Raw genomic sequence first — 25,278 nt, 5'->3', positions numbered from 1 at the left:
GCCTTTTTGGCATAAGCTGGGAATGTGTCTGTAGGGCTGACCTGCACACGGGGTGACAGATTTTTCAGCACTCCATGCATGTTTACAAACATGGCAAAAGCCCCCAGAGCAGCACTGATTTGAGAATTACAAATAGATTTTTAGCGAGAGGACAAGTTCACAAATACAGATTCCACAGATAATGAGGCTTGGCTGTGCGTAGATTCACTCTTCTCCCTCCCTATAACTTTCTGGTGTCTCCTATGGACTGAAGTCCAGCAGAGAACATGGATACAGACTCCCAAGTCACTGAGCTCCTGAGTACTGCGCGGTGGGGGCAAAGGCGGAGCGTAGATCTGAAGGGGATGTAAGAAATATTTAGCACATCCACCCTAGTTACTTGACTCAGACCCCTAAGGGAGCTGCTCATTTTAAGAGATGCTCACTCGCTCGCTCACCCGTGTGTACTAAGTGCTTAGCACAAGGCCATGCACTGTGATGTTGGGTAGTAGAGGCTTAAGAAGGCTCAGAGATATCATCTCTGTCCTCGTTCTCTTGGAACTTATGGTCCAGAAAAAAGAACTGATAGCCAGCTGACACACAGCTCAGCATCTCCTGTATTTCGGACTGTTTTAGGTGCTTGGGATACAGTGGGACTCAAGGCAAATTGTTGCCCTGACAGAGTTTGCAGAACAGAGCAGCAAAGTGAATGTAAGATTTCTCTGCAAAATAGCACCGGTTTTCACAGGCACCTCCACTCACAAGCAGAGAATTTAAGGCAGGGAGGATGACCATGGGGTGGGCAGTGAGAGTTCTGGAGGCAGGAAGGCCTCAAGTGTCTGAAGGCTAAGTCTTCCCGGACCCCGGATTAGGGGCAGTTAGAACAGCGAGAGATGAAGACATGCCCTCGCGGAGGTATGACTATGTAGCAAGTTCCAAGGCTGACAAGTAGCAAATCAATCAATAGGCAGAGCAGCAATGGAGCTCACATGAGGGCAAGATCATGCTGAACTAATGGCCCTACATGGACAAGCAGGACTTTGCCATGCAGAGAGGAATGAGACAAGACAGTCCAAGGCTCCTGGCTCCCGGACCAACGTACTAAAAGAAAGGGGCTCTTTGTTTTTGTTATTTTGTTGTTTGAGACAGGGTCTTGCTATGTAGCTCGGGTTGGCCTTAACCTCAATATGAGCTCAGACTGGCCTCACACTTGCAGCAATCCTCCTGCTTCAGCCTCTCAAGTGCTGGGATTACAGGCGTGCAGCACTATGCCTGGGAAAAGGGGCTCTTTTGTCACTCCTTAGCCTCTGGACCTGCCACAAAGTGCCTGGTACCATTCAAGGGCATTCATTCTTCTAGCATACAGCTGCCTCTAATCATCCAGGGGGGCTACCTCTTCTTCTGTAGTGCAAGAGTCAGAGTTGTAAGATTTTACCTAAAGAGACTAAAAAGTTTAAACAGGGTGAAATTGGGGGCAAGGTGGAGGCTGGGGAGCTCGGCTCGAGCTCTTGAAGTCAGAGCAGTGTTCACTGTCAGTACTCTTAGTCTCCCTGCTCATCACCCAGTGGATGCTCAGTAGATTTATGGACGGATGACAGGCAGGAAACCAATTCCACTGTGTGAGGCTGGGCTGGCTCTAAACTGTCTCTGCCAGGGACATAGCTCTGCAGGAGGCTAAATCCCGGGCCGAGGATCTCAGTCTTAAAGCGCCGCCAAGGTAAGGAAACTCTCTCCTTGGCCAAAGTGCTCGTTTCACTTTTGTGAACTCTGGGAGCTCTTGCTACTTTCCCCAGAGCGCTTTCCTCTTAATCTCTCGAAGCAGCCCTTCACCGTTCTATACACTTAAACCCCTTAAGAGCTGTATAGTATTGCAGGGCAAAATTATAGTCTCTATTTTACAGATGAGTAAGCACAGGCTCAAAGGAATTTAATGACACCTGAGAGCCCCGCAACCTTACCTGCAGACAAAATAAGAAGGAACGTCTAGACTCCTAGTCTTTCTCCTGGCCCAGAAATGGCAAGTGTTTTTGCCGGGTTTCTTACTGAGGGCATTTTCTACAGAGAGGATTCTGGGGCTAAGTTCAGGCTTGAGGGGAAAGACTTGTAATGAGTTACCAATGCATGGCATAGGCAAAAAAAAGGAGGTAAGTGCTTGGCTTGGTATTTGCTGTGCCAACTTGCCAGACCCAGTATGTTAAGGAAGAATACTGTTAAGTCTTTGATAAGCAAGGCCTGACACGTAGTAGATGCTGCACAGAGCAGGCCTGTACTAAGGTGTGAGTTTGCTTGACGTGAGCAGTCTAAAGGGAATATCCCCAAACTGACCTGGACAGGCTGTGCAACCCAACACCGAGTTTGTTCTTTCAGCTACCACACATTCTTCAGCTTCCAAGGCCTAGGATGAAATCATGTAGGTCAAACTGACGGTGCCGCACAGGAGAGTGCCAGCCACGTCTCAAGAAGCTAGAAATACCAGTTTTCAGTTTCCCAGTTCCCATTAGCGCCAGGTTGCCTCATGTGTATTAGGCAAGTGCTCTGCCACTGAACTACACCCTAGTCCCTCAAATTTTTGATTCTATAAACAACACAGTAGCGGACATCTCTGTCAAATACATCTCTGTTTATACTCATTTTTCAAACAAATTGTTTTAAGAGATATTCCCAAGTTGCGCTGCACTATATGTTTTTTGTTTTTGTTTTTGTTTTTTTGGGTTTTTTTTGTACTACATTTTCACTTGCAGCCAGTATTATGCCAATCTGGTCATTGGAAATTGGTATCTGATTGTGGTTTTAATTTGTATTCATTAACCAATGAAGTTGGACATTTTCCTCTAGGATTTGTTTCCTGAAGCCACTTTGAAAAGGAAACACTATCCAGGTGAGCATCGCCCTGTTCTTCCAGACTCCACTAACATTTACTCATCGTCGGGGACACCACCCTCACTCAGTGCAGGAGACTGGGCCAACTTGGAGAAGTGCTGCAGAGGAGACAAAGCTCCCCACTTTGGATGCTGTCTTCCCACCCGGAATCTAGTGTCTCCCCTCCTGCCCACTAAAACTCACCAACAAGAAAATATTGAAACTCATTCATACTAGAGTGACTGGCAGCAGTTTTGCTGAGCTAGCCTTGCCAGGTAGTGCCTTTGTCGTGTCCGAAAGCTGTCGTCAGAATGATAGGCCATCACCAAGGAATAGAAGAGGTGTTTGGGGTGGCCAACCTTTGAGAATTATGTGTACCCTCCTTTCTTGGAGGTGGGCTGGCCTATAGACATTCATCACTGGATGGAAGGCTGTGTTTCAGTCCTGACCTCTGAACTGCCGATCTTTGGCTTAGTTGGAAGGTTTCCTGCAGAATTCCTTGCAACTATTGATACTAATGTGTGTGTGTGTGTGTGTGTGTGTGTGTGTGTGTGTGTGTGTGTTATGCCTTCAGGAAATTTATTAAAAATGAATAAGCTGGCACCTTTTCAGTAAGATCAGACCCAACTGAACATAAGGTTCTAATCTCTGACCCAATACTATTTTTCCTGAGAGTTGTGCCAAGGAGAAAATTACTATGTGAAAACTCTCTAAATATTTGTGGCAACACAACTGGGCAACCATCAGAATGGGATAGTAAATTTTAATACATCTGCAAGATTAGAAAGCATGCAATCAATAAAAATGATCATTACAACATAGGAAAGTATTTTATCTTTTTGTTTTGTTTTTCTTTTGAGACAGAGACTTGCTATGGGCCAAACTCTGGATACTTGTGCTTAAGCCTCCCAATTGCTAGAATTACAGATGTTCACACTTGGCTAGGAAGATGTTTTTACATAAAAGAGGAAATATTATATATATATATATATATATACACACACACATGTGTATATATATACACATGTGTGTGTAAAGTGCTATGTGTGTATGTAAAATAGTATATATATATGTACATATAAAACATTATATAAAATTTATATCTATGGGACCTCAGGAATCCATAGGCTCCCTACAATGGCTAGAACAAAAGTGGACATCAAGGTACAGGATCAGCAGTGTTACCTCACCAGAATTACCTCCCGTTTACTTTACATTATATACGCAAATTATCTTAGAAAGAAATACAACAGTCATCAGCAAGATATAAAGCAGGTTATCTCTGGGTCCTCATATCAACAGTGATTTAAATTTTCTTCCTCATCCATTTTTTTTACACTTTCCAAGTTTTTGGTGATACACGTATATTTTTTATTCGAACAATTGTGACTATTTTTACCACTATGTGATTGTTGTATAGTGAAATAGAAATGAAGAAACTCAGGGTTTGAAAATGTAGCCATGCTATTATACATATACATTTCCATGACATGAAAAAAATACTGAGGGAGTTCGTGGAAATGAAAGCTCTTCAGTTTTTGGAAACTGATTTTGGGTGACCCTTTTTTTTTTTAACATGAATTTGCATCAGGTTTGGGACTATACTGCTTGTGCTATTCTGTAGTATCTTTTGTGTTTTAGACAGAGAACAATGTGTTAGGTTTGGATGATACAGTTCTGCTGCACGATTCTTACACATGGCTAGGAGGCTATGCAACACAACTGTTAATAGAGGTGGTAACAAACATCAGCCCACAAATCATAGATCACTTGTTGCTTTTAAACTCTTTTTTTGTACAAAAATTATTTCACCACTCTTTCTCAACTTGAGTTAGGTCTGGGGTGCTGAACTTGAGATTTCAAAGGATGGGGGTATGGGAAATAAAGAAAGCACACAGTCAAATTTGAAAAGAAGGTGTTAAAATCCAAAATCCTTGATTTGAATGAATGACATGAAAGTTTTTCCCACGAATGTGGCTGGCACTGAGGGGGTCTAGGAATGGGATGATCACATGTGAGAAGAAAGCGTAGACTGGAGAAAACGGCGAGCTTGTTCCTGCCTTGCTTCCTAGTTAATTTCTGCTGTGGGGCTCAGGCAAGTTACCACGAGCTCCCAAGCCTCACTGGCCTCATCTGTAAAATGGGACTGGTAAGAACAATGAGAGGAGGGTTCTTTGTACACCAAATAAGTTTTATATGTGAATATGTGCACAGTGAGTTCTCTAACTGATGCCTGCTATACTTCTTACTTTCTCAAAGCCCACAAAACCTGTTTTGTCACTTGAGATTACGGAACTGACAGGGTAGGGACCCCACATTCCACAGAGACTTATCCCCCAGAGTCTGACTGGCAGAGGGGCCCGTGTCACTCATGTAGGTGGGGTTATATAGCAGGGGCCTAGAGAAGGACAGGGCATTTGCCAGTGAGTCACTATGGTCAACTAACCACCTCTGGCTAAGTTTGGGATAAAGATGGGGTGAGTTGAAACCCACCTCACTGAGAAGCAGGGGAGCAAAATGTTTAACGGCCTCCATTTGATGGCCACTTCAGCTGGGTTTGAATCTCTGCTCCCCTGCATCACACTGTGTGTACTTGGACATATTAGCCTTCCTCTGCCTCAGTTTCCTCATTTGCCAGAAAGTGATGATGATGGCAATAGTAACTGCCTCTCGGAATAGTTCTTAAGGTTAAATCAACTAACATATAGGAAGCATTTAGAATTGTGTTTTACATGTGGCAAGAGGTTGCTTTACTATTAGTGATAATCTATGGAATGAACCAACAGGAAGTTTTGGTCAGAGAAAGTGTCTGCATTGCCTGTTTCCCACAGCACAGTTTTAACTGTGCCCTGGTGGCAGAGAGTAGGTAGAAGAGAGGCTTGTCCAGGCTCGTGTGTTCAGCAGCATCAGGGAGCTGAGAACCTGGCTCCTCCACCCTAGGTGCTCTGTGCCTGCTGTGTGGCTGCACTTGTGAATCCAGGCAAAAGTCCTGGATCTCAGCCATCAGCTTCGTAATAACCGTGTCACATCATGGGACTCCATGATTTCATAGGCTCCCAGGACAGCTAGAACAAAAGCTGAAATCAAGTTACAGGATTAGCAGAGTTACCTCAAGTGGTTTTGGGCTTGCAAATAAGATCTTGTGAAATATTAATTGGGTGCCAAAGCCAACAGTCAGCTGAGGAAACAACTTTCTCTGGTGTTTGCAGTAGCACCCCTTCAACCCTGGCCCGTCAGGCCCAACATTGCGATGCAGATGACCAAAGAAATGTGCTTGAGAGAGAGAAACCCAGTAGAGAACAGGGCCTTTAGATTCCTGCTGGCCTTGTACCTGTCTGGTAAAGGCTGAGGCAGACAGCAGAGAAAGAAACCTGAATTCCCTATAGAAAAAAAAAGTTTTTAAAGAGGCTAGATCTTTCGTATTACAAATGTAAAATAGTATATCCAATCAAAATACCAAAAGTAATAATAAAATGCTTTTTTTACAGGCTAGAGGCGTAGTTCAGTGGTAGATCCTTTTCCTAACATGCACAAGACCATAGGTTGTATCCCTAGCGCTGGGGGACAATGTTCATAAGCAATTTAGAAAATTCAGAACACGTAATGCAGAAAATAAAATGATCATTTTCTTGTGTGGTTCTGTTTGGTCATCATCTGATTATGTACATATATTGTATAACTTGGCAAAATTAAGGTTTTAATCTACATATCCTGATTTTCTCATGTTTTATCATGAGCATTTTCCCATGCCCTTAATTATTCTTTTAATATTGTATTCAATATGATAAAGCAACCTGCTGGATAACAAAGTGTGAAGAAGAAACACAGGTAGCAGAAATCTATGAAAAGTTCATAGAAGAGATGAAGAAAATAGACAAGCTCAAAGAAGAAATGAACCAAAAGTTCACAGCAATTTCACTCAATATGCCCATGGCAAGTTTCAGGGAAACAGGTAAAAAACTAGGTGCGTGGACCAAAACAGTTCAAAATTTGAAGGACATTCAACAAGGATAAGGAATCCTCAAAAAGGCATCAGACAGAAATGCCTAAAATAAAAAACTGCATAGAACACACACATTGCAGAAATGACCAAGGTAAAGACAGAGTGCCTGATACTGAGGACAAAATAGTGAATTGCAACAAAAAGCCCAAAGATGCCAAAAAGAAAGCAAGAGAACAAGAGAAGACTATCCAGCAGACAACAGTAAGACCAATACAGAGATAATAGGAATTAAGGAAAAACTAGAATGTAGCATGGATGGATTCACTAACATGCTCACAGAAATTATGTAAGAAATTTCCCAAATATATGAAAAGAGCTTAAAATATAAGTAGGCAATGTCTATGGAGCACCAAACAATTATGATAAAGGAGAAGTTCACCAAGCTGTTTCCCTGTTAAATTCCCAATTATCCATCAATAAAACAGAATTTGAAAGGCAGCCAGAGAAAAACAAAAAAAGTCATACATAAAGATAAACTAATTAGAATCACAGCAGACTTCTCAGGGCAAACCCTGATGGCCAGAGGAGCTTAGACTTAAGTATTTCAAACTCTAAGAGCAAGTAATTTCTAAATCAAATTAATTTACCCAGCAAAGCTATCCTTCAAAACAGTTGGAGAAATAAAGTATTTCCATGAAGAAGAAAATAATATATGAGTGCTAAGCCAGCTCTACAGAAAATACTGAAAAACATTCTGGACAGAAATTATGAATTAGACACACCTAAAATCACATAAGAAACAAGTTGAGGTCAATGGATAAACAGGAAGAAAAAAATCAGGAAAAGAAAAATAAAAAATACACCAACAGAAAAATAAGTCAAAGATAATAAATAACCAACACATCTCAGTAATATCTTTCAATGTTAATGGCCTGAATGCTCTGATTAAAAGACACAGACTGGCAGACTGCATCACAAAATAGGATCCAACAATCTGTTGCATCAAGAAATTCATCTAATCTAAAAAGATATTCATGGACTAAAAATTAAAGAACAGAAAACAACATTTCATGCACTGGGATCCCCAAACAAGAAGGGGTAGCAATTCTAATATCAGACATGGTAAACTTCAAGTTAAAATTGATTAGAATAGACAAAGAAGGTCACTATATAGGAGTTAAGGGAACAATTCAACCAGAAAAGATAGCATTGATAAATATATGCACCAATTACTGAAACACCTATTTTCATAAAACAAATTGTTGAAATTAAAAGATCAAATAAACACTAACGCAATCCCAGTAGGGGATTTTAACACTCCACTTTAAAAAAGAAAGAGAGCAACTAGCAAAAGACCAATAAAGAAATTTCTGAGTTGAACCACATCCTTAAACACATGCACTTAATGGATACATGCAGAGACACTGGAGTATACATTCTTTTCAGCAGCAAATGGTACTTTTTCCAAAATAGATCACATACTAGTGCACAAAGCCTGCTTGAGTAAATATGAAAGAAGATTACCCCATGCATATGATCAGACCCTAGTGCAACGAAAATAGAAATCAATGACAGAAGAAATTTCAGAAAAGGCAAAAGCTCCTGGAAAATTAACAATATACTCTTAAACAACCAATGGATCAGAGAAGGGATTTTTAATTTTCTGTAAGTTAGTGATGTGATGGTACAACTTATTGAAACCTCTGGGACATTATGAAAGCAATTCTAGGAGGAAAATCAATTACAACCAAGGCCCACATTAGGAAAACACAGGAATCTTAAATAGACAATCTTATGAGAAATCCTAAGATACTTGAAAAACAGCAACAAACCAGCCCCAAACCAAAATTAAGGAGGAAAATTGTAAACAGGAGAGTGGAAATTAATGAAATTGAGGCTAAAAAAGCAGTAACCCCCCCCCACATATACATATATACAAAGAACTACAGGTCCTTTGAAATAATAAATAGATAAGTCTCTATCCAGATTTGCCAAGAGAAAGTGAGGAAAGATTCACATCAATGCAATTAGAAAAGAAAAAGGTGAAATCACAATAGACACTGTGTATTACAGCAAATCAGCCAATTTTGAAGGAATGGACAGATTCCTAACAAAACTAAAACCAAAGAAGACATAAATATACTTAACACCACAAAACAAGTAATGAAATTGACACAATAACAAAGAATCTACCAACTAAGAAAAGCCTAGGACCTGATGGAGTCACTGCCAAATTCTACAAAAACTTTAAGGATGTTATATCACCAATACTCAAGTTATTCAAAGAAATTTAAAGGAATGGAGTAGTCCCAAACTCATTTATGGAAGCCAGTATCAGCTTGATCCCAAAATTGCTTAAAAAGTAAATTAAAGAAGAAAACAATAGGCCAATCTCTTTAATGAACATAGGTGCAAAACTCAACAAGATCTTCAGAAAATATAACGCAGCACACAATCAAAAAGATCACATCATAATCAAGTAAGGTTTGTTTTCTTTCTTTCTTTCTTTTTTTTTTCTTTCTTTTTCTTTTCAGTACTGGGGATTGAACCCAGGGTCTTTGCAGTGAGCTACTACCTATCCTTTTTAAGTCTTTTGAGTCGAGGTCTTGCTAACTTGCTTAAGTTGCCAAGTTGCCAAGGCCAGGTTCAAACTTGTGATCCTCCTGTCTCAGCCTCCCAAATTATTTTTGTTTGTTATTTGTTTTGGTGGTATTGGGGATTGAACCCAGTAGGAAAAAAATTTATACTCAGCTACACTCTAATCCCCACTTCTTTCCCACCCCATTAAGTTTATAGGTACATTTAAAGCAAACAATACAGTTTCATTTATCACTGGGATCTTATACCTTTACACGATATGTCTTGGTTCTCGTTTTTTTCCCCATACCCCTGCTTTTACTTAACCCCTTCACCCTTCCCTGTTCACAAAGAATTTGTTAGCCCCACTTCTAATGCCTTTGAGATACATTTGTCTCTAAAATTGGACGCTCACTGTGGTAGCAGGTAAGAGAGTGCAACTCAGGGGCTCTTGCCAATTCTGAACATGGAATCATCTCATTCAACTACAAACAGCATTGCCAATGTTCTGCATAGGTGAGACTTCTCCTTGGAATCAGTCAGTCAAATGTGACAGTCACAGTCATATCATGCTACCTGACAAAGTATTGCTTCCTTTTCTGCAAAATTCTTACATCCTTTATACTTTGTTGGTTGTTGTTGTTGTTGTTGTTGTTGTTGTTGTTGTTGTTGTTGTACCAGGGATTGAACTCAGGTCCTTGGTGCTTGCAAGGCAGAACCACTGAGGGTCCAGGCGGCGGAACCACTGAGCTAAATCCCCAGCCCATATACTTTCTCTTTTCTAATGTCTTTGTTCAGTTCTTTATTGATTTATTTTTTTGTTCCAATGCTAATAACTTCTTTTAAGCATTATAGTTTTCAAAATTAATTTTTTAAAATGTGTATTTCTGTTAGGCACTGATTTTACGTAACATATGATCTGAACAGTATAAAAGGGTATAAGTTAAAAAGTGAGCAATTCCCAGTACAGCTACTGTTTCAGTTCTGTGGATCCTTGCAGTCATAGTGTATGCATGTATAAGAATATACATATAAATTCTTGGGTTTTTTTGGAATCAAACTTAGGACCTTATACTTGCCAGGCATGTGTGGTGCCACTAAGCTAAATCCCCAGCCCTATATATAGTCAATACAACAAAACATGCAAACCCCACAGCTAGACCCCAAACCATACCATATGTTTCTATACCTGGCAAATTTTCTGTCCTTGTGAAGATTACATTTTCATGTAGGAAACCATCATTTATCAGGACCATTGTTTCTCTTTCCAAGAATCTCATACTGAAGAGACAGGAGCCAGCAAGTAAAGAGGACAACTAGTTTGTGCTCCAGACAGAGCGAGCATGAAGTCTGAAGGCTCCGAGGAAGAGTATGAGCAATCTCAGCAATACCTTGCAATATCAGACCAACAATGCTTTGTTTTACAGATTTTAAAAAAACTATTACATTTTAATTTCCCATGAGCAAACTAATAGGTAATATAAATCATCACGGGAAGAACGTGGAAATAGTCAAGCATAACAAACGTATAGAAAGATAATTGTCTTCCAAATGAGGAAGTACATTCACTTGACTACATGTCTTTGCACCTTTAGCAATGTGCAAAAATACAACTACTGCAATTATTACTATCATTTTCTTTTGCCCTTAAGTGAGAAACACTTGACAGCTACATGCTGAGTTATGCTAATAAAACTAAACTTTTTCACTTCCTGTAAGAGTAAAGTTATTACTGTACCATTGTCATACAAAGTCTATTCCATAACATTACTAGCTATTTTAAATAAACACCAATTTTTAAACAGTGGACTTTGAAAAGCTTTATAAGGTTCTTTTTTTTAAATTGAGATTATTGGTACATTTTAGGTATACAGTACAGTTACATTCATTATTGGGATCTTGTACCTTCACATGACAGGTCTTTAAAGGTTCTTAAAACATATCCTTGACTACATTTCTATTTATTTACTGTGCTAGCCTGAAACATTGTATTTTTAAAACTACCATTTAATTTAAGACAAAACAAAACAATAAACCTGTGTAATACAGAACAGCAGTGAAATGAGAAAAATATGTGTTTGTCACATTTCACTGCACATAAGGACTGTGATAAAATATGATGCTTGGCCACGTTAGTACAGTATATGGGAAAACACAATTCATAGTATGAAAATGTGGTTTATGAAGATATCACTGTTGGGGCTGGGGATGTAGCTCAGTGGTTCTGCTGCCTGCCTCACAAGAGCAAGTACCTGAGTTCAATCCCCGGAACCATAAAACAAAACAAAAACAAAAAAAGAGAGAGAATGGAATACAATATTTCAAACTTTGAGAGAGAGAAAAAAATCTTGCCAATCTAGAATTCTGTAACTTGTGATATTATTCTTCAAAGTGAAGGAGAAATAAAAACTTTTGGTAACAATTGCCCCTAGACCTGCCTTTAAAGTAGTATTTTTAAAAGTTTTTCGGAAAGAAGAAAGAAGATAAAAGGTAGGCAGATCTATGTAAAGAAAGACCAATTAGAGAAATGGAGAAGGCGTAAGTGAAGGAAAGACTTAATATTCCTATAACAAAATGTGTACACACACACATCCACACACCCAAGTCTTCTACTCTGATCCTGAATGTATGCAGCTGAAAGAGGGAAAGAAAAAGTGAATAAGTTTTTTGGGGGGCAAGACATTGCTCCCCAAAGGAAAAGGGAAAGAAGGGCTATCTTGGGGCCAGAGCTGGGCACAGTGCCTTGGCTGAGCCTGGATGAAGGGGAGCTGCCCGCTGTCTGGGGATGTGGTGGTGGTGGGGTCTGGCCAAACCTGCCAGCAGAGGTCCGCAAGAGAAAAAGCCAAGAAATATAATCTCTTGCAGTCAGAAGCCAAGTACAGACCACAGTGAGGCGTCTCGGTCTGTAGGAGAGGAAAGATAGACCCAGAAAGGCCCCTGGCGGGAGGAGTGGGCCACAGGAAGCACCCACACGGAGAGAGCGAGTGGGGAAGGGAGGACCGGGGCCTGGGCGTGAATCTTCCCGATGACTTTGCTGGGGGCTCCACAGCTGTGCGGCTCCACCCTGTCCGCTTGCACTTAGGTCCAGGAGGGAGGCTTGACAGTCAGTAGTTCTTACTTTCAGCTGGTGCGTGAAACACCTGCAGGGGTCGCTCGACCACATATGACCCAGCCCCATCCCAGAGCTTCCGGTTCAGCGGGTCTGGCATGAGGCCGGAGTTGTTTTCCTAACCCATCCTGTGTGTGCATCAGCTCACGTCGCATTCACCACAGTGCTGCTGGGTAGGTGCTGGACAGAATGTGAAACCCTGCTATGGGATGAATTATGCCTCCCCGTAGGCTGACATTTTAACAACCAATACTTGAGAATATGAACTTATTTGAAATAGTGTAGCTGCAGATATAACTAAGATGCGTGCAGGAGACTAGTTTAACACCGTGCTGGGCAGGCTGTAAAATATGATTGGCTTCTATTTTGCCACTGTATTCATATTCTCTGTTTTGGGCAAAAGCCAAAGCAGAGGTGGGGTTCCATTGTTAACATCCCACATTCCACTGCGTTGTTCACTAAAGAGTGAAAACTGGCCACTTGGAGAGCCTGGGCTGGGTGTCTGGCGGGCAGTGACCCTGCTAAGCCACTGACAAAGGGAATGCTTCCTCTCTGCCTCAGAGACCCACCCGCCCTCTGGCTCCATTCTTACGTGTCTGTATGCATTTATCCCCTGCCCGCACTCCCTCCCTCCCTCCTTTCCTTCCTTCCTTGCCGTGGTGCTGGGGTACAATCCAGGGCCTTGCACATGCTAGTCAAGTGTTCATTCACTAAGCTACATGCCCAGTGTAGATTCTTTAATTTGACAGGCTGTTCTTCTAACCCTTATCTATTCACCCACCTCGCTCTTTCCTAAGCAGCCAATATAATATTTCTTACAGGGGAATTCATACAAGAAAAGGAGTTCTGCCTAAGTTTGTCAATGCATAAGCTGGGACAAAAATATGTCACCACATGACATAGAGCATTAGAGATGTGCAAGAGCAAAAGTGATCCAAAATGTTTTAATGACTATTGAATTTGATCCTTCAATTGTGGAAGGTTCTCAACAAATGTTCATAGTATGTGCCAGCAACTGAAAATGCAAAGGTCAATGAGACACAGCCATTGCCCTTGAGAAGGCCAAAGGACAGCGGACATGGAAGGTCCCTAAAACAATAAATAACTGGTGTGCAGGGGAGAAACTAGGCTAACGGGGCTGTATGTGCTTAGCTCCTGTGAAGTGTCTTCCTAGGGAAGGCGCCATATTTAAGAAATGGAACTTGATGATGTCAGTTACTATTTACGCGACCTAAAGTGAGTTATCGAAACTTCATGAGCCTCAATCTCCACTTTTGAGAAGTGGGGGGAATAATAACATCTGCTTGCCAGGATTGCAGAAGGGATTCAAAGAGAGAATGAAAAACCCCTTGTTAACCATCCCTTTGCTTGGTTTCCGGCACTCGGTCAGAGTACATACATTTAGGATACTGTATACTCGTGGACTGAATTCCTTGTGGAAAGGGACTTCCTTTTAAGCTCTCTGTTAAACACTTGAATAGGCCAACCATATTAGAAATAGAACCTATACCAACTTTCATACAAACCAGTGGGAGCACTTCAGAGCACCAAGGCCAGAAATATCTCCCTTCACTGGAACACTGTCTGAGAAATTCTACTGGAAATTGCCTTCTCTTGAAGATTCACAATGAACATTAGTATATTTAGTGGGTTAACAGAGTTGCAATAATGAAATCTGTTTAGCTTTGTTAGTTTTGTCTTCCAATCTCTTTAAAACAATGATATACTCTGGAAAACTCCTCAATATACCCAAAACTCCAGAAGTTCAGACTCGGAAGGAAACTCTGGGCAGAGAGGGGTGGTTGATTCCAGAGTTCCTGCCTCTCCCTTGCGTATTTCCTTCTTCTACTGTTCCCTCACTTTACTCTCTGCCATTGCCATTCAGGGACTCTTAGGGCTTGTTAAGACTCTGGTTTCTCACAGTAAAGATGATAGTTGTGGAAATATTGCCAAGTCTGTACTAAACAAGAGACCTCCAGAAAAATGCAATGAAGAAACATCAAGAAACACGTCAACAGCATCGTCAGAGTCCCTGTTCTCACCACAGCTGGGTGCTTTGAGACGTGGTTCCCTTGGGCTTGGACTGAGCTGCCTCCTTTTGATCCCCAAATGGCTGGCACAGGGCCAGGGATTTAGCTCAGTGGTGCCACTGCCTACCCGGAAAGCTCAAGGATCCATGTTGGAGCCCTAGTACCAAAAGAAAAGAAAATCTGCTAGTTTTCTCAATGAAACCCAACCCCAACCCTCAAAGACAGCAGTCCTAACAGTGGATCCCCAAAGGCACCATTCTGCTGGGGCCAAGGACACTGGTCCTGGGGGCCATTACTGGCTCTTTGAGGTTGAACATCAAGTGTGAACCCAGGAAACTCCCCTTAACTGATTTACAGACACTGGTGGGACCAATTACGCTAAGGAATCATTCACAGGAAGGAAGCACAGCGATAATCTGACTCACATGGTCAGCTTCTCTCTGGAGTTCAGCTTGTTTTCTAACAGAACATCAAGGGTGATGGATTTATCCAGCTCATGACTCTAAATCAGAAAAAGCCCATAACTGGGATCTCTGGCAGATGATAACCAGGTCAAGCAGGTTTTTAAAAACAAAATTAAAATCCTACATCAAAATAAACACAAAACACTGGGATTGAGTTTTTAACTTTTAAAAAGTCCTACAGCCAAACACATGTTTCCCTATTGACACAGAAAGGGATTACAACTCCAACCTTGGGCAATTTCAGTCTCTATCTCTTCCCCTTTCCTTTCCTCAAAATTATCCTTGAAATCACAAGATCTCCTCCTAGCTGGAGGAAATTGCTTCACTCTTTATGGCAGGGACAAGGGGTTCTCTGTCAAAGGGTAGATTTGTTCACGGAAAAGAACCTAGAGATGACTAATGTTTCCCTTTTTTTTAAAGTGAGGGGGATAGTTCCAGGTATTTTACAGTAGCAGAAGGAAGGTAGAACTGGCAGGTTTATGGAGAGCCAAATGCCCCTACTTTACTGAAACAGAGTCAAAGACCATTGTCTCTAAATACAAAAACTACAGAAATGTTAAAATATCCCTAAACACCAGGCATTGCGTGATGGCAGAGTTGGTCATTATGCAGGGAAGGCTGGAAAAAGTTCCTCTACAGACACTACTCTACAGAGGAGATTGGCAGCCTACCACTTAAAATGTTTATTTCTTTCCAAAACTTTCCTAACCCCCTTAGCCCTTTGATGCTTAAGAGCAAAGAGGGAGGCTTGGAGGCCATGCCTACAACGCAGGCAGTGCCAGGACCCAGCTGGCACTCAGGACCCCCCCCCAAATCCTGTGCTCAGTAGGAGCTGTTCAAGGACTGTGACCATGATTAACATTTTCTCAACAGTAAACATCCACCAAGTGATCAGAGCAATACCTGTCAAGAATGGTATCGTACTATGGATGATGATAGTTGGGTAGGGAAAGGGGGATTGTTTTTCAAAATCACAGACAGAAAAACACATGGAAGCAGGCAATTGCTTTCCTTAGGGTTGAAATAAATTTGTCTTGTTTTCTCTAATGGTGCTACTTTTTAATTTATTTTTTGGTATTGGGGAATCAAACTCGGGACCTTTTGCTTGTGAAGCAGGTGGCAGAGCCACTGAGCTAAATCCCCAGCCCTACTTCTTAAGAGTCACTGGAGATGGACCTGGGCAACAGTTTCGTTCGCTGAGGCTTCCACACTGTGGCAGGCTCTGGGCCAGGCACTGGAGGTCACGTATACAATCCCTACCTGTCGGGAACTCAGGAGTCAGTGCAAGTGCCAGAAATGGACAGATAATGTGGCAGGCAGGGTGAGAGTATGAACAGGGAACTCCTGGCAGCCTGCCTAAGTCTCCTGCAGGATTCCAGATACACAACTCAGCTCCTCTCACACCGCTTCTTAAGAAACAGCAAAGGCTTAGGAAGACTTTCCAGGGACAAATCCTAGCTCTGTGAACCTGACATAACCACAATGGCCACTCCTTGCCAGATGCTGTAAGGGGCAGCTCTGTCTTAGTCTCTATTTTCCTTCTTTCTGAGTCTGGTAACAGCAACTTAGATTCCTTCAAAAGAATTTCTCCTTTCCTGAGACCTTGATGGGATATTAACCCCCTCTCCCACACCAAGCCACTTCCCACCTGGGCAAGAATTTGCCTTGAGACACAAACTAGCCAAATGAGAGCCGCCAAGGAGCCCGAGTCTTGTACACACAGATGAACAGGCTTGAAGCTAGGTGCATGCCACTGGCAGGCACCTGAAGGGTCATTCATTTGTCCTGATTACCTGCATCCACAGGAGCACTTTATTCTATTCCTTTTCAAGGCCAGATTTGCTCAGGTTTGCCTTTACTTCTGTGGAACACCTTCATAATATGCTTTTGATTTCATTATTAAGAGGCCAAGTTTGAGTTCTTGTTGCTTGTAACCAAAGAGAGTGGATGGATACAAGATCTTACTCCATGCAAGGCACAAAAGACCTCATTATCAGCCTCCCCAAGGAGACCATGTTCCTGCTTGAAGAGGAGACTGATGTTGAAGGTTGTGAATGCCCAAAGACACATCACCCGTCTACAGTGGAGCAAAACTTTGCATTAGGGTAAGAATCAAAACCCAAAACCTTAGCTCTCTCCTATCCATCTTTCATCTCCCCAACCTGATTCCCTATCAATCAACTTGCTGCTTTTAGGTCTAACATCAAAATAATTTACAGTGTACAAAACATTTCTTATAACAATGCAGGTGATCACCGTGGCCACTTGGGAGGCGGGCACCTTATGACACTGGAAAGTAACCTGAGCCTGAATCTGTTCAGCCCATTTTTTCCCCTGCTTAAAACCTTTCTGTGTAACCCTATTATGCTGGAGGCTGAGGCAAGAGGATCACAAGTTGGAGGCCAGCCAGGCTGCATAACAAGTTCAAAGGTGGCCTGAACTACATAGTGAGACCTTGTCTCAAAACTCAAACAAAATCAAAACAACCACAAGCTTTTCTATGACTCAAAACAGCCTGCAAAAGCCCTCGCTCCAAGCTGAGACTAGAGAGTACCCACTTACTCATCTCATGCCTGCTGAACCCCTATTTACTTTTTCCAGACTCTAGCAAAGCCTACTTCCTTTCAAACTTTTCCATGCCCCCATGCTGAAGCAATCCCCACACTGCATCCCGATGAGAATCTAGGGCAGCTGTAGTAATATCTGATGTTACAGTGAATGCTGGGATTCACTCTTCAGTCTCTTTCCACCCAAAAGTTAAAATTAAAAATCCAGTCTGTCTGCTTACAAGTGGCCATGGGATTTAACACATTCCTGCATTACCATGGTCTTCTCTGCTCACCCGAGCAGCCTTGGGCATTAGCCATGTACTCACATGCAAGCCAGTTTCTGCAATGCATCAGATGGAACCTGTCGCTTGCCTACTGAATCAGGAACTCATGAGGGGGCCACACGACATCCTGTCCCGCAGGAGCCGGCTCTTGCAGGAGAGCACCCAGGGTGGGAGGCTCTGTTGGTCTCAGTTCCCCCCAGGCTGCCAGGGCTTCCTCATTGGGTTCCACCCAGGTGCCTTTATTCTGTTCCCCTCCACCCAATCACTGCCTCTCAACAGTCAGGACCTCTCAGGTCCACTTTTCTTTCCTCCACCGGCAGTAACTTGCTAGCTGATTAGCACTCGGCAATGGTCCCGTGCTCCTCACTTACCTGCTAGCTCTCTCCACCTGCATGACGCTTGCAGGAAATTCACAGAGGTGCTAGCCTTCCTCAAGGTTTAGTCATTTGCCAGGCACTGCACTACACTGTATGGTTTTACATACATGACTGTCTTGGTCACTTTTCTCATTACTGAGACAAAATACCTGACACCCAAAGTTAAAAGAGGAAAGGTTTGTTTCAGCTCACAGTTTGTAGAGGTTTCAGTGCATAATCAGCCGGCTCCAAGGCAGAAGGGCATCTCAGAAGAGAAGTGGTTCATGGCAGGTAGCAAAAGCAGCAAGCGACAACAGCAGCTCTCTTTAGTAAGGGCAGGTAGTACTCACACCCAGGAGGGCCTTCCCATTAGCCACTCCCCGAACTATGCCAAACCAATCAGCGGACTAATTTTGTAATCACACACCCTTAACCTCAGCATCACATACTCTAGATCCTGCCACCTCCAAAAAGCCCCACCAATGACTTCATGAGGCTTTGGGTGGGGGCATCTAGGTACAAGCCATAGCAACGACCTTCTTTAATTTCCATTGTATTTTGTAATTTTTTTGAGATAGGGCCTCACTATGTAGTCCAGACTGGTCTCAAACTCACAGCCCTCCTGCCTTAGCTTCCCAATTGCTGGGATTGCAGGTGTGCGCTACCATGCCCAGATTGTAATTATTCTTTATTCCCACTTTGCAGATGAAAATACTGAAGCTTGGCGGGGTGGAGTAACTTTCCAAGGTCACACAAGAAATAAATGAGAACTGGGACTCAAGGCTCCCATGTGGCACAGGAAGGAAGTGTTGTTTGCAGTCTGCCTCAGTCACTCTAGAGTTGTCTACAGTGGACACTTGACTTAGGAACTCAATTCATTCCCGAGGGCTGGTTGTAACTCAGTCAGTCAGTTGAAGGCTCAGGCTCCTCTACATGTCCTTCAAAGCTTCTCTCCTGTACGCAGGCAGGTCTCAGAGTCCTTAGAGAGACACTGGCCCAGGATTTCTCAGGAAAGAATGTTGTAATGTTCCTTCCAGAAGCCTTTAAGGGTTAAATCTGTATCTGAGACCATCTGGAAGCACAAGCAGCCAGCATTCAGGTCATAACTCAAGAGTTTGGTCATAAGTTAAATTCCAGTTGTAATCCCAATTGTTCGTACCAGGCCAGTCATAACTCAAGGGTCCACTGTACTTCCCTGCCCTCGGAATACCACTCTGCTTGTTGGAATTCTCTACAGAGGGCAGCAGCATCAAATCCTGTCGGTAGCAAGAGGTTTGGGATGTGTGTGTGAGAGAGAAAAAGCTCACATTCTTGTGAGGAGCATTGAGGAAGGTTCTAAATCCCAGAGAGGACGAGTGAGGAAGATTCTGGCCTTGAGCATAGTTTTGAAAAGATCAGAGGCATCCCAGGTCTCTTTCTGTGGTGCAAGACAATAAAGATCCACTAGATGGCAGCACAGAACCAGTCAGTGACAAGCAAGGTCCCAAGGGTGCAAGTTCTAACCCTGGAGCAGAAGTAGCAAAGCCATCTGAGCTGGAGCCAAGTAGTACGAGGTTAGCTTAGCAACACTTTACTATTATTACTAAGCATATTCTGTGCCACATATTGTATTAAGAAGGAAGCATTCAATGCTGGGAGAGATAATATTAGCCCTATTTGTGGATGTCCACATCAGGCTTTCAGAGATTTCTGTTTTGCTCAAGAGGACACAGTTGGTGAGATGAAGTTCAGACAGTTTGGACTTGAGCCTCTGCTGTTAAAAATCATTCACCTGGAGGTGCTTAGGTTGGGAGCAGGTAAGAGATGATTAAGGCTGGCTGGGGATGGGGCCCAAGGATGAGGTCAGTCCGAGGACAGTGACTAGGAGTCTAGGCAGGGAGACCTTCTGGGGGCCTGAGGAGATGGGGTGTTGTAGGATTTTCAGGTTGAAGTTTCCATGAACCTTTACTTGAAAAAGTCACCCACAGTTTATTTTGGTCATGTAACCCTGAAGGACTGAGCACCTCAAATGCTGCAACCCCAAAACCCAAGGAGATACATGTGAAAAATCTGACAAGGGTTCTGTGCCTGAGTTTCAAAAGGCAAACCAGCTGGCAAGGTGGTGCCCTGACAGGTTGTCATGTCGCCAGCACGCTGCCTCTGGACACAGAGCCCCTTCTGGGGAACAGGGTGATGGCAGCTGCCTTGCTGTCTCTACAAAGGAAGAATGCAGGGCACACTCAAGTTCCCCAAATCAGCTCACTTCACCAGAGGACGCGAGAGAGACCTCGCCCTGAGAGCCAGATCAATATCTTCCTCTCTGCTCTTGCCACCAGTCATCCAGGGGGCGCTGTTAGTTGGAGAGTCCAGCCTAGTGCAAGCCCTGGGCTTCTCGGTTCAGAACTGTGACCTTTCCAGATGCAATCATCACTTGGGCCTTCTGGGAGTCACCAGGCATAACCCCAAATTTCAGGTTGAAATTGGTTTTCCCAAATCCATTGACACTAAAGGATGGATTCTTCCCAATTTCTATACAAAATCTCCTGAGCTAGCCTCAGTCTGGGAACCCAGACCACATTGTGGTTTATTGTTGTTCCACATCAGGGCTTTGAACTAGTTGTTTTGTCTGAAGTGCTCCTTCTTCCATCTATTTAGCGCTGGGGATTGGACCCAGGACCCGGTGTATGCTAGGCAACCATTCTACTGGACTAAACCCCTAGGCTTTCTTCCTCCAGCTTTATGGGTGCCTCTTTCTTATTTCAGTCTCAGTTTAAAATCTCCCTCCTTTTCAGACAGGTTTTCTCTGTCTCTCCTAAAAAAACATCAACTCTTCTGTCCTTTGTCACTTTCCAGTCCCAGGACGACTGTCCCATATCCAGTTTCCAGCAGGTTGACGCTGCTCTCACAGGACAGCTCCTGTCCACATCCCAGCGTGGGAGTGAGAAGTCACAGGATCAGAAAGAAGTGGAGCCCTCAGATATTATTCAGTCATTTAATCCACGTCCTCAGCTAATGAAGATTCTCATACTCCTTAATTTTACTGGGATTGCTGCTTTTTAAAATTTTTTTTGCCATAATGGTTATGGAGATGCAGCAACAGGTGACTGTTGAGAGAGGCCATAGGGCTCCTGGTTCAACGTGAATTTCAGACAAAGAAAAACGTAACTTTTAAAAAACTGTATGTCTTGATGCAGTATGGAAGACATTTATACTCAAAAAATATGTCATGGAATGTCGGTACACCAAAAAAACTATTGATTGTCTATCTGAAATTATAATGTCACCGAAAAATCTATATATTTCATCTGGCCACCCCACGGAAGAGGATCAGCACTTAACAAACAGCTTCCTTTAGAATGAGGCCTTCAGATTGAGGAGAACAAAGGCCACAGTGAGCTGTGATTTTTTTTTTTTTTTTGAAGGGTGGAATGAAGTTGGTTTCTTTCATGCCAAATAAGCAATCACAGACAACCCTGTCAGGGACCCAAACTCGTGACTATCGTGGGACTCAAGATCAAGAAAAAAAGTTTTTTTGTTTAAGACTAAGAGTCAGAGCAGCAGTCTTCTCACACACCATACACACAGCCGGTCAGCGGGTGAAGGGCAACATCAACAAGGAAGGTAAGAACATTCCTTCTCTCCAGAATCTGGCAGGATTTCTCACAAGGCTCCCCTCGCCCCTCGCAGTCTTCTCTAATTACCGAAAGGAGCAGCAGTTATTCCGGAGCCTGTCTGCTGGTGACAGCAGCCTCTGTCACTTGAAGGAGCGTTTCTCTTGGTTTGTGGGGCATGAGGGGATATGTGAATTCCCCACAGTGTTTTCTCAGGCTCTGAGCTTGAAGTATAGATGTACAAAAACAATTTAATGCAGAATTGGGCTTCCTGCCTGTAATTTGAACAGAGGGCGTATTCCTCCCCATTATCCACTTGAGATGATCAGTGAGTTCAACTGTGATTTTATTTTTTTATTTTTTTACAATTGGGAAGGACAATTACACACAAAATGGTCCCGCTGGATAGGAGTCACGTGATGAAATTTCCCACTTTGTTCTCCCATTTTCCCTGTTGTTCAAATTGGAGCTCATTAATATAACTCTCTGGGGATCAGACCTTTAATATTCACAAGAATATTTAAGCAGGAAGAAAAACACACAATAACAAGGAGAGAGGCTTCCATTATTGACTTTTAATGAGCTCACTTTAATCACAACCACTGCAGTTCATGAGTTTGTTGTTGTCATTTTTATTGTTCATTTGCATGTATAAAAGTTACTTAAAAAAAAAAAAGACTCCTAGCCATAAGACTTGAACTAGAGAGAAACAGAAGTTAATTTAGGTGGGGAGGGAAGACAAACTGTGAGACAATGTCAGGTCCTGGGCTTCCTTGGCTAATTCTGGGGGATGTGCACATGGGTAAGCCAAGGCAGATGCACAAGGTGGTTTCGTTTGTTGGAAAGTGGACTTGGTTATTTTTTAAAGCATATGTTTGGAATACATATTGAATGAGTCCATTGTGGGCAGCGGGTACTTGTTGCATCTTTATCCTTTTTATTTTCCTTTCCCCAGAGGTCTGTGCTCTCTGCCTCATGTCCCCATATCAGGCTCTCAGAAATACATTTATCTCATCATAGCCTCTGTCCATGAATTAGTACCAAATAGTAACTTGGAGGGAAAGAACTTCCATTAACCATTGCCCTGGGCCAGGCAAGATAGAGAATGAACAAAAATCATCCCTTTCTCCAAAAGTTTGTAGGATAGACTCAAATTAAAGGTAAATGAAGAACATTTTTCTGCCAAGTGATAACCCAGTTTGAAAGCTTTGTTGTGTTTTCATTTGTCTTTTCTTCTTCCACCTTACTGTCCCGTTAGTAGAAGGAGTTGAGGCCTATGCTACGAGCATTTCTGAAGCCCCTCATATCAGTGAGGAAGTCAGTACAAATCCTTTCAGAGAGAAACCAGAGGGTCCTCCTGTCAGTGTCTTTGTGGGTCTTTATGAAAAGCTGGGAAGGATGCGCTGAAGTCACTAACTGATGTCCATGTGTCCTGTCAGGTGTGCCTCTGACACCACAAGATGCCACAAGAAGAGGGTCACTTCAGCCGCGGCTATCCCAGGAAGGGTCACGGCCACGCTTACATCACAACCCAAGAGTAAGCTTAAAACCAGACCTGGCAGGGTTTCAGTTTGCTGTTTGCTGGCACAGGGCCACGTGCGACGTTCCCTTGTGTTTGTTTCCCCAGAGAGTAAAAACCATAACAACAAAGAGAGGAGACTTCTGGTTCTACACAGGGCTCACTCAAGTTTCTCTGGGGCCAAACAGGCAGGGGAAAGGATGATAAAAAATTGGATCTTTCTATTTTTGTCTGCACTCTTAGCTATTGAGCCTTATTCGCCATAGGTCCCCAAATTGAAAAATTTCCGTAAGTGTTGTATTAGAACTTTACAGAAAGGGTACCATGTCATTAGGAATTAATTTAAAAGGTTAGTATTTCTACAGTGCTATGTATCATATAATAGTCCAAGACACACACTGCTTTTGTTATTAAACAAGCTAATAATCCAGTGGGAGAGGTGGGCCAGAGAGTAACTTCAGCACATGCAAATGCTATTAGCTGGGTGTGCTGGCCTATACCCGCAGTCCCAGAACCCTGAAAGCTGAGATAGGAGGATCTCAAGTTTGAGCGTAGCTTGGCAACTTAGTAACTTGTCTCTATAAAAATTAAAAAGGACTAGGGATACAGCTCAGTGAGAAGGGCCTGGGTTTAACCCACAGCAAATCCCCACTCCAAAAAAAGAAAGAAAAAAATGAAAAAGTTAGCACTGTTAGTGTTAGGCAATACACACTGCGACTGTAGGATGCACTTTGCAGGTACGAGGAGTGGAGAGGGGTGTGGTGATGGAAGGGATTACAGTGGTAGGACAGAAGTTCCATTCTCTGAGCAGGGATTCCAACGGGACAACAAGGAATTGGGTTTTTATTTGGACCATGTTTTTCATGACCTGTTCAGAATACCCTGCAGACCTTCTCTCCTTTTGGAAAAAGTCACTGAAAAACCTTAAATGGAGCCAATCAGCAGGGACAAGCAAGTTGTAGAAGCCATTAAAGGCACTAAGAAAGAATCCAGGCTGGGAGCATTTCCTCTGAAGACCATGCTTGGATTCTCCTATACTCCTCTGTGGTCAATTAGTCAATCTAGGGAAGGAACAGGGGTGGCTATATCTCCTAACAAAATTTTCCAAGAGTGAAAAGAAACTCTAGGGGAGGACCTATTGCTCATGATATTAGTTTGCATACTGTTTCAGTTTCATAGAGTCTTCTCTAACATAACTTTATTTCCCTGTCAGGTAATAGTCTAAGAGTATAATGTTCAGTGTCCGTTAGTTTCCTTCAACCTGGTCACTTCCCTTAGACACTGGCTTTGTCTATCTGGTTGAAGGCAATGCATCATCACTGCCATGTCTCAGCAACAGAAAGCGGGAGACAGACAAAGAGAAGTGACACACATCACTTCTGCTCACCTCCTGCACGGTGACACCCGCCCTGGTGGGCCTCATCCTTTCTGTGTTGTAGATGAGGAAAGACTTAGCGAAACTGGGAAATATACAACCAGACATAGTGGTGTTGTGGTTTCTGTACGAGTCTGTTTGCCAGTGAAGCCCTATGCTATGGACCAGCAGAACAAATATTTATACAATTCCATCCAACAACAGGCAAGGGACGAGATCAGTATCTCCACCGCGCAGCTGAAGGCCAGGAACAGATCGTCAGCTCGGGAGGCGTTGTAGTGCCATCCCTCGTAGCTAGGGAAGCACGTAGCCAGGTGGCACCCACAGCCTAAGCAAAGTTACTCTCAGGGTCTAGCTGGGAAGGCAGAAATTAATGAGGCATTTCAACTTTACTGTAAGCAACTAATCAAGCATACATTCAGCCTGAGGAGGCACAGAAGACATAGAGATAACCTGAGGCAGTCACTCTACGATGCTGCTTCTACCCCTGAGGCTAGAAGAACAAAGGTCATCAGAACCCACAGCAGAGGCAGCAACCCACACCAAGGGGACCCACATCTCTGAGAAGGAGGCATCTCTGAGAAGGAGGCATTTCTTTCTTTCGTTTTTTTTTGTTTGTTTGTTTGTTTGTTTTTTTTTTTTTT

General features: G+C 42.9%; 2 protein-coding genes across 2 annotated transcripts in view; one reads left to right on the top strand and one right to left on the bottom strand.

The window, feature by feature from the left end:
• The window catches only part of Ermp1 (endoplasmic reticulum metallopeptidase 1), a 91,915-nt gene extending 74,027 nt beyond the window's left edge, over nucleotides 1–17,888 (bottom strand). The window contains exon 1 of the mRNA XM_010620829.2: nucleotides 17,837–17,888. Coding sequence (XP_010619131.1) covers nucleotides 17,837–17,838 — 2 coding nt within the window. The 5' untranslated portion in view covers nucleotides 17,839–17,888. The remainder of the gene's footprint in view (nucleotides 1–17,836) is intronic.
• Nucleotides 17,889–21,593: 3,705 nt separating this feature from the next.
• Nucleotides 21,594–25,278, top strand: part of Mlana (melan-A) — a 24,310-nt gene continuing 20,625 nt past the window's right edge. The window contains exons 1-2 of the mRNA XM_010620825.2: nucleotides 21,594–21,750; nucleotides 23,180–23,277. Of these exons, the coding sequence (XP_010619127.1) occupies nucleotides 23,201–23,277 (77 nt within the window). The 5' untranslated portion in view covers nucleotides 21,594–21,750; nucleotides 23,180–23,200. The remainder of the gene's footprint in view (nucleotides 21,751–23,179; nucleotides 23,278–25,278) is intronic.

The sequence above is a fragment of the Fukomys damarensis genome, unplaced genomic scaffold (genome assembly GCF_012274545.1).
Source record: "Fukomys damarensis isolate Sample0158 unplaced genomic scaffold, DMR_v1.0_HiC HiC_scaffold_31, whole genome shotgun sequence".
Classification (NCBI taxonomy): Eukaryota; Metazoa; Chordata; class Mammalia; order Rodentia; family Bathyergidae; genus Fukomys; species Fukomys damarensis.
The sequence above is the reverse complement of the archived record's forward strand: the minus strand, read 5'-3'. Positions and strand labels throughout refer to the sequence as shown.